Source organism: Rana temporaria, chromosome 1, assembly GCF_905171775.1.
Source record: "Rana temporaria chromosome 1, aRanTem1.1, whole genome shotgun sequence".
Taxonomy (NCBI): domain Eukaryota; kingdom Metazoa; phylum Chordata; class Amphibia; order Anura; family Ranidae; genus Rana; species Rana temporaria.
Window position 1 is genome coordinate 311,335,836 of NC_053489.1, and position 12,561 is coordinate 311,348,396.

At 41.3% G+C, this 12,561-nt stretch overlaps 1 protein-coding gene across 14 annotated transcripts in view; it reads right to left on the bottom strand.

Moving 5' to 3' along the window:
* ELAVL2 (ELAV like RNA binding protein 2) overlaps positions 1 to 12,561 on the bottom strand; it is a 321,877-nt gene that overhangs the window by 11,235 nt on the left and 298,081 nt on the right. For 10 of the 14 annotated variants that reach the window (XM_040358789.1, XM_040358764.1, XM_040358820.1 and 7 more), the window contains one exon: positions 4,155 to 4,196. The exons of the other annotated variants lie outside the window; for them this stretch is intronic. In XM_040358789.1, coding sequence (XP_040214723.1) covers positions 4,155 to 4,196 — 42 coding nt within the window. The remainder of the gene's footprint in view (positions 1 to 4,154; positions 4,197 to 12,561) is intronic. 14 annotated transcript variants of the gene reach the window in all.

The following is a 12,561-nucleotide window of genomic DNA, read 5'->3' on the forward strand; positions in this document are numbered from 1 at the left end:
CATGCACTGCTGTACCCCAAACAAAATGTGTGTCTTTTTCCCCACAAATCAAGCTTTATTTTGGTGCCATTTGATCATCTCTGCGCTATACACAAAAAAAGCGAAAATTTTGAATAAATAACATGTTTTACTTTTTACTATAATAAAAATCCCCAAAAATGTTTTTAAAAAACAACATTTCTTCATCAGTTTAGGCCAATATATATTCTTCTACATATTTATGGCAAAAAAATTGCAATAAGGGTATATTTATTGGTTTGCGAAAAAGTTATAGTGTCTACAAACTATGGGAAAGATTTTGATATATTTTTTTTTTTTTACTAGTAATGGCGGTGATCTGCGACGGACACGTGACACATTTGTGGGACCATTGATATTTATACAGCGATCAGTGCTTTAAAAATGCACAGATTACTGTGTAAATGACACTGGTAGGGAAGGGGTTAAAACTAGGGGGTGATCAAAGGGTTAAATGTGTGTTCCCTCAGTGTGTTCTAACTGTATGGGGATAGGACTGAGTAGAAGAGACGAGACATTTCGCTGTTACTACTTACTAGGAACAAACAACATGTCTCCTCTCCTCTGACAGCATTGGGATTTGTGTTTACACACAAATGCTTGTGCACGCTTTTGTGCGTGGCTGGCGTTGATCGCGAGCTTTGGCGGCACTTAAGGAACCCGTAGAGGTTTTGCGCAGGGGGGGCTTTCTGCCCCCCTAAAAAGACGCGAGACAGTCGGGAACTGGTTAAAGTATGCCATCGAGATAGCAAACGGTAGTGTCTGGAAAATAGGATGGAAATGCAGAAACCTCAGCAGGACATCCTGTTTAAGGACATTGATCCTATCCAACCATGACAAGTGTTTTACTGAGGAAGCCTCAAGTTCTATTTGGGATTTAACATGTAAAAGGGTAACTCCACATTTGTGTGTGTGGGGGGGGATTGCAAAAAATATATATCTATAGAATTACAAATTGCGACCCAAGACATGTTGTAATTGTGTAATTGAATGTTATTAAAAATTTCCTTTTTTCAATCTGCAGTTATGTAAAATGCAATATGGCTACCTTTAGCTCTGTGCACAGAATCCCCCCCCCCCCAGAAACCTAATTTCCTGCTGGTGTGATGGGCTCACTGATTTTCACAGAAGTCTGCACTAAGATACAAGTCAAATTTCAGGCATCCCTTGCAACAAAAAATGTATTTTTGGTGAGAAATTCCCAATATGAAATCACATCTAAAAAGGGATGCAGACCCTGCAATTAACCTCACTGGAAACCTGCAGGTGCAGCAGCCGATTATAAAACCACTCTTATTTGACTCACTTTCCACAGAACAAAAGGTAGGAATCTGCAACAAATTTTTCAGGCCTATTATGATCAGATTTTGACGTAGTGCCATAAAATACGGAAGACAGCGGCTATCGCTGGGAGGTTGCATCTTGAATTTTTTTGTCATTTAACAAAAAATAACACAATTTCTTCACGTTTTATTCAATTAATCACCTGTATACAGGCATACCCCGCTTTAAGTACACTCACTTTACATACACTCGCGAGTAAGGACATACCTGTGAGTGTATGTAAAGTGCCTTACAAGTACTGTACAGACATTTTGCTGTCGCAGTAGAAGGAGCTGAAGGTCAGAGAGTATAGCCCACCCTGTTCCAGTGTGTCCCTGACACCCCCAGTACAGCCCCTGAGATCTCAACTACAGCTCCTGACACCCCTACTACAGTCCCTGACCCCCCACTACACCCTAGAAGTGAAGAAATGTATTGTTTCACTTTAAGTACATTTTCATTTTACATACATGCTCTGGTCCCATTGTGTACTTAAAAGTGGGGTATGCCTGTATGTAGGCACTGTTGGAATGAAACTGTATTTTAGAATAAATTTAAAAAAACTAAAATAAAATAAGTTGTGTTTGACAATTTGCTTTCTTTTTGTGGGTCCCTTTTGAGATTACATACATATACACATGCTTTTCTACGTGCCCCTGAAATGCATGTGACTGCAGAAAAATAGCAAACGTGTTTTCATTTCATTGCATAGCAGCACACAAATGATCTAAACCAGCTAAATCTTAAACGAGCAACAGTCAAACATGCAAAAAAAATAGATATTTGAGGCGAACTACAAACAAAAACTAAAATCCTACTTGATTATATCTAATCAAAAATGTACTAAAAACAGCCAATATACTGAAAAATCAAAGTTAGTCTATGAGAAACTGATGGACTCTAAAAAAAAAAAAAACGCCCTCAAACTTGTAAAAACAACATATAGGTATAACCACTCCTCTGATTTAAGACTAATGCAAGCACCAGGTTGGAGAACTAAGTGTACCCCAATCTAAAACGAAATACTTATGGAAACTTACAATATTTATATACTAGGATGATGCCCAAAAAAAAAAAAAATATATGCCAAAACCTCAAAACACACAATGTAAACAAGTAGAGAACAAAATAAAATCATCTATGCAAACAGCCATGATGGCATAGAAATGGGACCCAAGTACAAAACATGGAAAGGGAACACGGCGCTGTCACAAGTTAAATGTTGGGTGGAAAAAAATTTCATTCACCATGTTAAATTTGTATCAAGGAGTGTGGAGAATAGGGCGCTCTGGATAACAGAGATGCTAACAGTACATGACTGGCTCTTGAAATGTGATTATTGCACCACAGACGCACTTCAGAAGAGGGAAGCACACTACAGGAAAAACAAAGCAGAAAAGAAGGCACTTCTAAGTGCAGTAACACTTTAATGAAAAAGAAGGGTTAAAAACACAAGATGGAAGTGAAAAACGTGCATATCAAAGAATCCATAACATTCAGCGGAATGCCTCTTGGGAGTTAAGAGAGTTGCAGTTGGAAGTTCCAGCTGACCAACGGTGGTAAAACACTGTCTGATCCAAGATGGAGAGCCATGCTGTCAGGAACAGCATGGAAGCCAGGCAACGGGCAGTGACGTCAGAGTGAGCGGGACATGTTTCAGAGCATGCCCAGTCGCTACTTAAAAAGAAAAAGTGTTTTTAACCCTCCCTGGTCAATAAAGCGTTTTATTATTGAAGTTAGAAGCGCCTTCTTCTCTGCTACGTTAAATTTGTATTATTGTGCAGGTACTTATTTTTTCTTCCCCAATAAACCATCATGACATGAGCTAGTGGCCTCCCGATTTTTGTTTATGTAAATAAACCCACACTATTAATTTTTAACCATCACAAGTTGATCTGTAGTATAAAACACGGTAGAGAACAGGCACAGAATTACCATTAAAAGGCCCATTGGTTTTTGGGCAAGAAAATGTTGCAATTGCTGTCAAACTGTTCTAAAGATTTTCCTGTCTGAGGTGCAATTATCACACATGACTTTGTTTAGCAGTATTTCATTGTGTATCAACCAGATAATTAGGGTGTATGAACTTGAACAAGGTTTAAAAGCAACATATTGCAAACATTAATTAGATCATCTTCCCAACACCATTATTAGTTTCTAATGGTTAATTAAAGTAATAGAAACGAAATACTGTACATGAGCAAAAGGAAATGGGAGGAATAATAATAATAATTAAAAAAAAGTTAAAAGCAAGTTAACCTACAGGAAACATGTGCTTTGCAATTGCAACAATAGGTTCATTGAAATGCCTGCTTGTCCATGCTGCTTTCCCAACACTCTATATGTCTGCAGGGGGCAATAGAATAAGCATCGCATTTCTCTGTAGTTTGTACTTCCTGATCCCACATGACAGCAGTGCTGATTAGCCCACTTGGGCAACCAAACACTTTCATTGGAGAAGAGTCAGTCACATGGTTCCCTAGATATATTTTCTCACTCGTAAAAAAGAACGGTGGGAGAGCAAATAGAAGGGTGCATATATGGGGAAGGGGCAGGCATTAAAATGAACCTTTTTTTTTAAAACATTTCAAACTTTTGATGATCAGTGAAATTCTAAAAAGCACAGCATACATTCACTGGAATTCATATAAAAGCATAAGCTTTATATCGAGTATACTGCTACTACATGGCTTCAAGAGTATAATGATGGCACACAACTTCCAAAACCAAACATGCACACGATGAATACAAACAAAATACCTTCATGTTACAGAAACACTAGCTCAAAGGGGAAAAATTCTACAGCAATTTACCTCTTTATTCCTCCATAAGCCATATTGAGCAGATTGTCCAACCTGCAAGACACATTTAGCAGATTGTTCAGTCTTGGCATATACAGCCCTTTAGATAAGATTATGTGTTAGTACTAAGCTCCTTGTATTGAAGTCTCAAGACAACTGAACATACTAAAAATATTTACATCACACTGCCAAGAGATTTGGATCTTAAATTTGTACATTGAAACCCAGTCAGCCCCTTAACCCAATAAAATGTGATTACAAACCTAAAAATCAATTTCTAGCCTTTCCTAGCTGTTGCAGTTTGCAACTCAATAAAAGGTTAGTACATAAATAAGTACTCAAACATACTTACAACTGCTGTCTTTTCTACGATCTGTCTATTTAGTCACAAATTGTTGCCAGACTATAGGCAATGGAGGTAGTGTATGCAAACGAAATAGCAAAGGCAAAACTGAAACAGCCGAAGGATATAGCATAGAAGAAAAAATGAAAAGCCATATGATCTGTGACATTCCCAATAAAGCACAGGAATTATGAAAACAAAATATCTGAGTAGTTCATGGGTCATGCTAAACAAAAGATAAGAGATAGAAGTCTTAAGCCCCGTACACACGATTGGAATTTCGAATGGAAAAAGTCCAACTGACTTTTTCCATCGGAAATTCCGACCGTGTATGCGTCCCATCTGGCTTTTTTTCCGAGGAATCCCATCGGAGTTTAGATAGAGAACATGTTCTTGTTTACTCAGATGGAATTCCGTTGGAATTCCGATGCGCGTTTGGCTGGGCAAAAGCCAGATTGTGTGTACAGGGCATAATAGGGGATTTTACCTGCTGGCTTTTTGTATTTATTGCATCACCAGGGTTAGAGCTTATAATAGTCTTCAACACACGTCTTAAACATCTCACTTCTGCTTATAAAACAGGGGTGTCTCATTCACACTGTGCGAATATATATATATATATATATATATATATATATATATATATATATATATATAGTATCTTCATTTCATTCCCCATAACCAAGAGGAGCATGTTTCTTGTAATAGCTACAATTAGTGTGCAGACTGAGGGACTAATGGAGATTTAAACCATCTTGTGCTCTTGCGAGAAACAGGTGATTTACTGCTCCAGCATCTAACAAAAATGTAATATTTTAAGATGGAGAAATTGGCATCTATGTGCAGACCTTGCACACTCTTAACAGTTAACATACTTTGAAAATTAGATTATTCTTTAATCCAAAGCAATCCACCCATCTTAATTTCTATGGCAGCTGAGACTTGGACATCCAGCCTTCAAGTGTATTGAGCAGATGCTTGTAAGCTGTTAGAAACAGACAGAAACCAAACTTCAGAATCTGTTGTGATCTTTCAGGGTGAAATACTTTACAGCACAATTAGCTAGAGAGGCGAGTAAGGACTTGTTTCAAAGCCATTTGACAAGTGAAGAAAAATTTAATATTTTAGTGTCCATAATCTTTGCAGTGTCTCACTTTAAAATGCCCTATATGCTGTTTATAAAACGGAGGGCCTTATGGACAGGTTTTTCACATGTAACAATGAAGAAATCAGCAGCACAAACAGATCTCTAAAGCAAACAGAAAATTTGCACAGGACAAAACAAATCTACTGACTAAAAGGCTGGTGTCATAGCATTTAGGGTTGGCAAATAAGATCCTGCCTAGCATATCATCAAATCTTAACCAGTACTAGGAGAATCAGAACTGCTGTTTGGGGAACTTTTTTAGGCTTCTAGATTCTTGAAATATACATTTTTTTAAATATTACCTTTAAAAAAAAAATACATTTAAAGGATAAGGGCACTTATTCCAACTTTGCTACCCAAATTTATATTGCCTGAATCCCACAAGACGGCACTATTGCTACTTCAAATGGTGGAGGTGTGGGGGTATCACTACTGCTTAATACACCAAGTTTTTTTTCCTTTTAACCAGTGGGTTTGCGTATTCAAACAAACTAGGTGGATGCAGGGGTGTCTCCCATTATGTTACTGTAACGGGAGGGCCCGTGGAACCCAGAAGCTCTTAGAAAGCATGAGCCAGAAAATAATGGACATTCAGAATATGTTTTGGATTTCTTTAACATGGGTCTGTAATTCTCAATATATTCCAGGATATCTGTAAAGAACTATTTACTGGTTGTTGATTCTGAACTCAACAGGTTAATTGAAAGAGTGACTCATTCATAATGTGGGGACACATACTGTTAGATGCTAATGCCATCAACTCTAGCCCACCTGCCGGTCTGTTGTGATTTAAATTAATCTAGGATGGCTTTGTGGACCTTTCATTGTGGCTTGTGATAAATTGACCCTGTATTGTGTGAAGGAGTCCTGTGATAATGTGTATTGTAAGTTAACAGACAGCCTAAAGGTCAGGTGTCTGAGTCGTCAGCTGCAGTTAATTAGCTCATGTAAATTAGGTCAGGTCCAGGAGCCAGGATGTCTGCTAAAATATGCATTAAGGATGATGTGTATTTGGGGGAGGGGGGGCTCGTTAGGTACCATTGTGTGATGTTGTGGGTGGAGTTGGGTCATTGTTCATTCGGTTACTGCAGTAAACTAAATTGTACACAAGAGCTTGTATTTCTCAATAAAGGTTCAGACCTGCTTGAACTTCATAGAGAGCTGTGTCGCGTTCGCCTGACTCGGTAGCTGCCTTGTGTTCAGGAATGGAATATCCTAAACGGCGTTAACCCATGTCCCATTTGGGATGCCGTTACAGTTACTTTATTCTGACAGCAGGGATTCCCCATCCCATCAGGATACCGGGATCAGTGCTGCAGCTTTTGGTTGCATGCTCTGATCAAATGCTGGTTTTCCAGCAAGACTGTTCAACAGTCTTTAGAACTGTTCTTTTGAACAGAGGGGCAAAACGCACGGAAAGTGGACCAGTTTCTGCTGAACCCAATATTCCCATCACAGCAATTAACCAGCTTTCTGAAATGTACCAGACCCATATTCATTTAATGCTGGTAGCAGACTAGTATACATGAAATGTTTAATATTTGTTTAAACTCTCTTCAAAAAATTTGCTCAGTTATATGGAAAAACAACATATTTAATGCAAGTGCTGCACTCTCCAAGTGGGAATATAGGCAAAGAAAAAAAAGCCTTTTAGAAAACGAATGCAGCAATCAAATCTATGGATTAAGATGCAAAGATAAGATGTTTGACTTACCAGTAAAACCTGACAAAGTACAGGGCACAGGATATTAAGTCTTTACCATGGAACGTCCCAAAGCAGTCCAAATGAAGGTTGGGCAACAAGCAAATGCAAACAGGCCCAAGTATTAAGAGGGCCAAAACAGACTTTACCTATTCAAAGTAGCTTGTAGTCAAAACAGACATCAGGAGGTTGCCTGACCATCCCCCTAGTGAAAGTTGAACACAAGAAATAAAAGACAATCTGAGAAAGAAATGTCTGATGCTGAAAAGCCCATGAAGCACAAACTTAGATGTTGTAGAGTGAACCTTAAAGGGGTTTTCCACCCATTTTGTAAGCTTATTAAAAGTCAGCAGCTACAAAAAGTGTAGCTGCTGGCTTTTAATAAACCGACACTTACCTGCTCCACGGCTCCAGCGACGCGCCGGACGGGGCTCCGCTCCTTGCCCCCCCTCGCCGGCCGGCGTCTTCATGCTCAGTGTGGGCACCCGGCCGTGACAGCTTTCGGCTTCACGGCCGGGCACCCACTGCGCATGCGCGAGCGGCACTGCGCATGCGCGAGCAGCGCCGTCTGATTGGACAGGCGATCGCCGAGGACCTGTCACGTGTCCTGGGCGATCGCCTACAGCAGCCCCTTCCTGTAGGTGATTAAGCTTAATCGCCTAGGCGATTAGGCTTAATCGTCTACCCGGAAGGAGGAAGAGGGACAGGAAGTCCCACTCCTCCTGAAGGCCCCCCCCCCCCCCCCCCCCCCAAAAAAAATTACATGCCAAATGTGGCATGTAAGGGGGAGAGGAGTGGGTTAAGAGGAAGTTCCAAATTTGGGTGGAACTCCTCTAACATGGAAGGAAGAACTCAATCCTTTAAACCATAGGCTTGAATGATAATCTGTTTAACCCACGTAACAGTAAGAAAAAGTCCACTTTGGGAAATCTCAGAACATACAATGAAGGAATACGATGGTTGAAAAAAGGCAGTAGCTGAACGGTAGACTCTCACAGCATGTACTTTTTTTTAAGACACTGGAGATAATTTTCATTTTGGTGTTACGAGCAGGAAAAGAGGGAAGGACGATTACCTGGTTGAGGTGGAAGAAAGTTACCTCCTTAAAGGGGTTGTAAAGGATTTTTTTTTTTCATAATAAGCATCCTTTATCTGCAGACATTCCTCCTTTCACTTCCTCATTGTTCGTTTTTGCTCAGAAGTTGCTCCATTTCTTCTCTGTTCTGTTCACTTCCTGCTTGTCTGATTTTACTGACCACTGTGAAGGAAGGCTTCACTGCGGTGGTAACGTGCTCGCCCCCTCCTGGGAACTACATCTGTGCCGCAGGACGCTCTCTACATGTTAGAGACTTCAAGGAGATGTGAATTACTGGGCGTGCCGCAGTTCATACTGGGAAATGTAGTTCTTACATGAATGAGCGATGCAAACCAGGAAGTGAATGAGAGAACAGAAACTAGAACGCCGGAGGTGATATAGATGAAGGAATTTAATAGGTATTTACTAGTTTCTTAACATAATCATTACACTATTCTGTCTGTCTACCTTGCAGACTTTAATTTTAGGCCAAAGTTTTTTTTCCTTTACAACTCCTCTAAGGAGAAAATGCCTTTTTGCGTCGTAAAGTCCCATGGAGGACAGAGGGGAGTGTACAGCTTCCTTTACCTTAGTGCAGTCCTCCACTTGCCTCATCCTTCGATTTTGCTTTTAAATGTCCTTATTTCTTCTGTGAAATCCTCACTTCCTGTTCTTCTGTCTAACTCCACACAGTAATGCAAGGCTTTCTCCCTGGTGTGGAGAAAGCCTATTGAGGGGGGAGGGGGCAAGCAGGAGAGTCAGAACTCTCTCTACTTTGCCGATAGAGAAAGGAGCTGTGTGTTAGTGGGCGTCCTGACTCTCCTGCTCGCCCCCTCAAGAGGCTTTCTCCACACCAGGGAGAAAGCCTTGCATTACTGTGTGGAGTTAGACAGAAGAACAGGAAGTGAGGATTTCTCATAAGAAATAAGGACATTTAAAAGCAAAATCAAAGGATGAGGTAAGTGAAGGAGGACTGCACTAAGGTAAAGGAAGCTATTTAGGGATTTTTTTTAACCTTTACAACCCCTTTAACTAGTGAGTGAGAAGCCAAAAGGTCTCTGAAATAAAAAGGCCAAGGCTGGGACTTGCCCTATGATAGTATTCAAATCCAGATGTTCATCGAGACCACACAGGATGGACAAAATGCTCCCTACAGAGTATTTTCTATTTCCTCCTGTCAACTTCTTAGCCTTTAGGAAAATGGGGAATGATCGAATAAGATAGGTCTTTAACAGCCATGATGTTAAAAGCCAGTGACAAGCAACAGGATGGTGCGCTGGTGCTTGAAACAGGACATCTGGATGCTACAAGAGGGCCCAGAGTTTAACATGTCCACCTTGGGCCCATTTGGTGGGATGAAAAATCACTGTAAAGCCCTCCATCTCTATCCTGTGGAGCAGACTAGAAACTGAAGCAGTGGATCAGGTTGAACCAATTACACAGCACCACCAGAGCATCCACTGTGAAAGCCCAATTGTCCTCAAACCTAGTGACAAACCTGTTCACTTTGTTACTGACTCATGGCAACAGAACATCCACATCTAGCATCCTCCAACCTACGACAAAGGGCTTGAAACCCCTCCAGGTGGAGGCTCAATTCGCCTGCATCAAGTTACCAAGTCAGCATGGCAATTTTCCCCATCTGGGAAATAGACAGTGGACAAAAGAGGAAGATGCAGTTCTGCCCAAGAGAGGTTCATGTTCACTTAGGAGTGGTGTGACTTCTGGTTCATCCTTGAGGACTGATTTAGGTCACAGATTTGGCATTGTCAAAATGAAACCTTGTCATGTGCCTTTGCAAATTAGAGGCGCAGAACTAGGATATTGATGGAAGATGGGCTTCCCCCTATGACCAAGTCCCTGTACCAAGAGGGCATCAATGACTGCTCCCAGCCCCATATGCTGGCATCTGATGTGAGAACTTTGTGTCTATGAAGGGAAGGGTTTATATGACCCCAGTGCTGGGTTGGAAACTCATCATGCTAGGGAGGAGTCTAGACTTGCAGATCAGGCACATGGGGCAATCCAAGGACTGTTTGTCCCATGCTGCCACATTGAGTTGCAATGGTCTGTAGTGACACAGACCAAGATCCATAATGCAGACAAAAATGGAAGGTTTAAGCATAAGTCTGGGAGGATAGAGGTTTGTCCTGGGACAAGAAGATCTTAGACAGGGCCTTGTCCAAAATCAACTGCAGAAATTCTGACTGAAAAGGTTCCAGTGATGATTTCCTCAGGTTGAGGAGCCAACAGAGGGCTTTACAGAGTCTACAGGATTTTGCCCAACAGGGATAGAAATAACAGATAGCATAAAAAGAAAGCCCATGCAAGCAACATGAATTCCATGAACATGTAACAGATTTAAGACCAGGGCAAGCACCTTGGTGAAACCCAAAGGTTGCCGTGGGCAATTTAAAAAAGAAAGAATGACAATTTGGTAATGATTGCCCACTGCAAAGTGCAGATAGCGCTGAGGAGGGACAGGATGTCTGAATTTCTATTGAAGCTAGTAAATCTCTCTGAAGTGTAGCAATGACTGACCTGAAGTTTTATACAAAAATATTTAACCTGTAGGAACACAATGAGAATCCTTAGAACCAGAATGGGCTGCACTCTAATTTGGTTTGGGGACTGTAAAGAGTCTTTCGTAAAAGCATCAACAGTCCTCCATTGGTAAAGTAGTAATGCCCCTCTAGAGAGGAGATGAACAACAGCATGATGATCTGCTGACTTATGTGGGGAGGGAGAAAATTTGAAACAATGCAGCTGGGGGGAAGCCACATGTCATAGGAACGAAGCAGCAGAAGGCCTACTTGTGGAAGTGCAAGCCTTCCTTCACCTGTGATCTAATAAGTGCAGAAAAATGTTGTCCCCAGAAAGGTATTCATGACCTTTGCTGCTGTGAATGATGGGAAGGCCTTCTGAGCCAAGCAATGCAAGGTACTGAGAACACAAGTATCACCATGAAACCACTGAGCTGTGCACAAACAGCCGGGAGCTGTTGCTGGGCCGGGAGGTCTGCCTATAAAAGAGAAAAAGGGATGGGGTGCTCATTCTCAGACACCAGGGCATTGTAGAAGTTAGGTGCAGTAATTCCACACCGTCTTGTGCCCGTTTTCACATAAAACAGTGCTACTGGCCCCAAGCCACGATCATTAGAAGGATGGTTGCAGTCAGTACCCTGACCCCACACACCACTGAGCACAGGAGGCTTAGGCACCCTTAATGGGAACGTTTAGCAGGTTTCTGCCCTGCACACTTACCGCTAGGAATTCAAGTAGGCAGGAGAGAAGGATGCCCGATACTATTCTTAGCTTTGTCCTCGATAACGGGCATAAGCTTGGTTTTCAGCCTTTGCTCTGCTCACCCTTTAAGTCACCTTACATGTTGTACTATGTTCCAAGAGAAGCACCTGAGCAGAATCCAGTGCTTTAGTTACATAGACCAACCCAATTCTTGAATCCGGCAGGGTTCAGCTATGGTTCCCAAAGCATAGCCAAGAAATGGCCCTGATGAAGTCACGTGATGTGACGATACGCGTTGGGATTGGAGCATTAGATTAAGCATTTTCTGACGGCAGGAAGACGAGCTCGCCGCTCGTAGATCTGCTGTACATGCAAGTTTTTTATTGTGCTTTTACTAATACGTTCCTATCACGGGATTATGCGATGTGCCTTCTTTTCTCTCGTTTTACCACTACCCTCTGAGCGATTTATCTGATACTACTGGGAGGCTAGGAGAAACAGGAAGAGATATATAGGAGAATTTACAAACTCGGCGTTCGTTGGAGATATGCCCACTATCATTGTCCGCTGAGTGAGTGCATTGCTATATGATTTACTCTACATCAGTATTGCTCTCACAGTATCACGCTATATATCCCATTGCTGTTTTTTCCCATATGCAAATCTGGTGCCGAGTCTTCTAGTCACATACCAGCCTCTTGTATTATCATCTACTGAATACACATCTGAGGATTGTTTGGGCTGTCCATGCAACAGCTGTGAGGTGAGCTGCTAGGGGACACAAGAGGTGTTTGCACTGAAGCTATCTCTCCTCTCAACACTTGTGCCTGGTTTCGGGATCACCATCTAGAGACTTTTATTATATTATTATATATTCAGTTTTGTTTATTATATATCATTTAGTGTG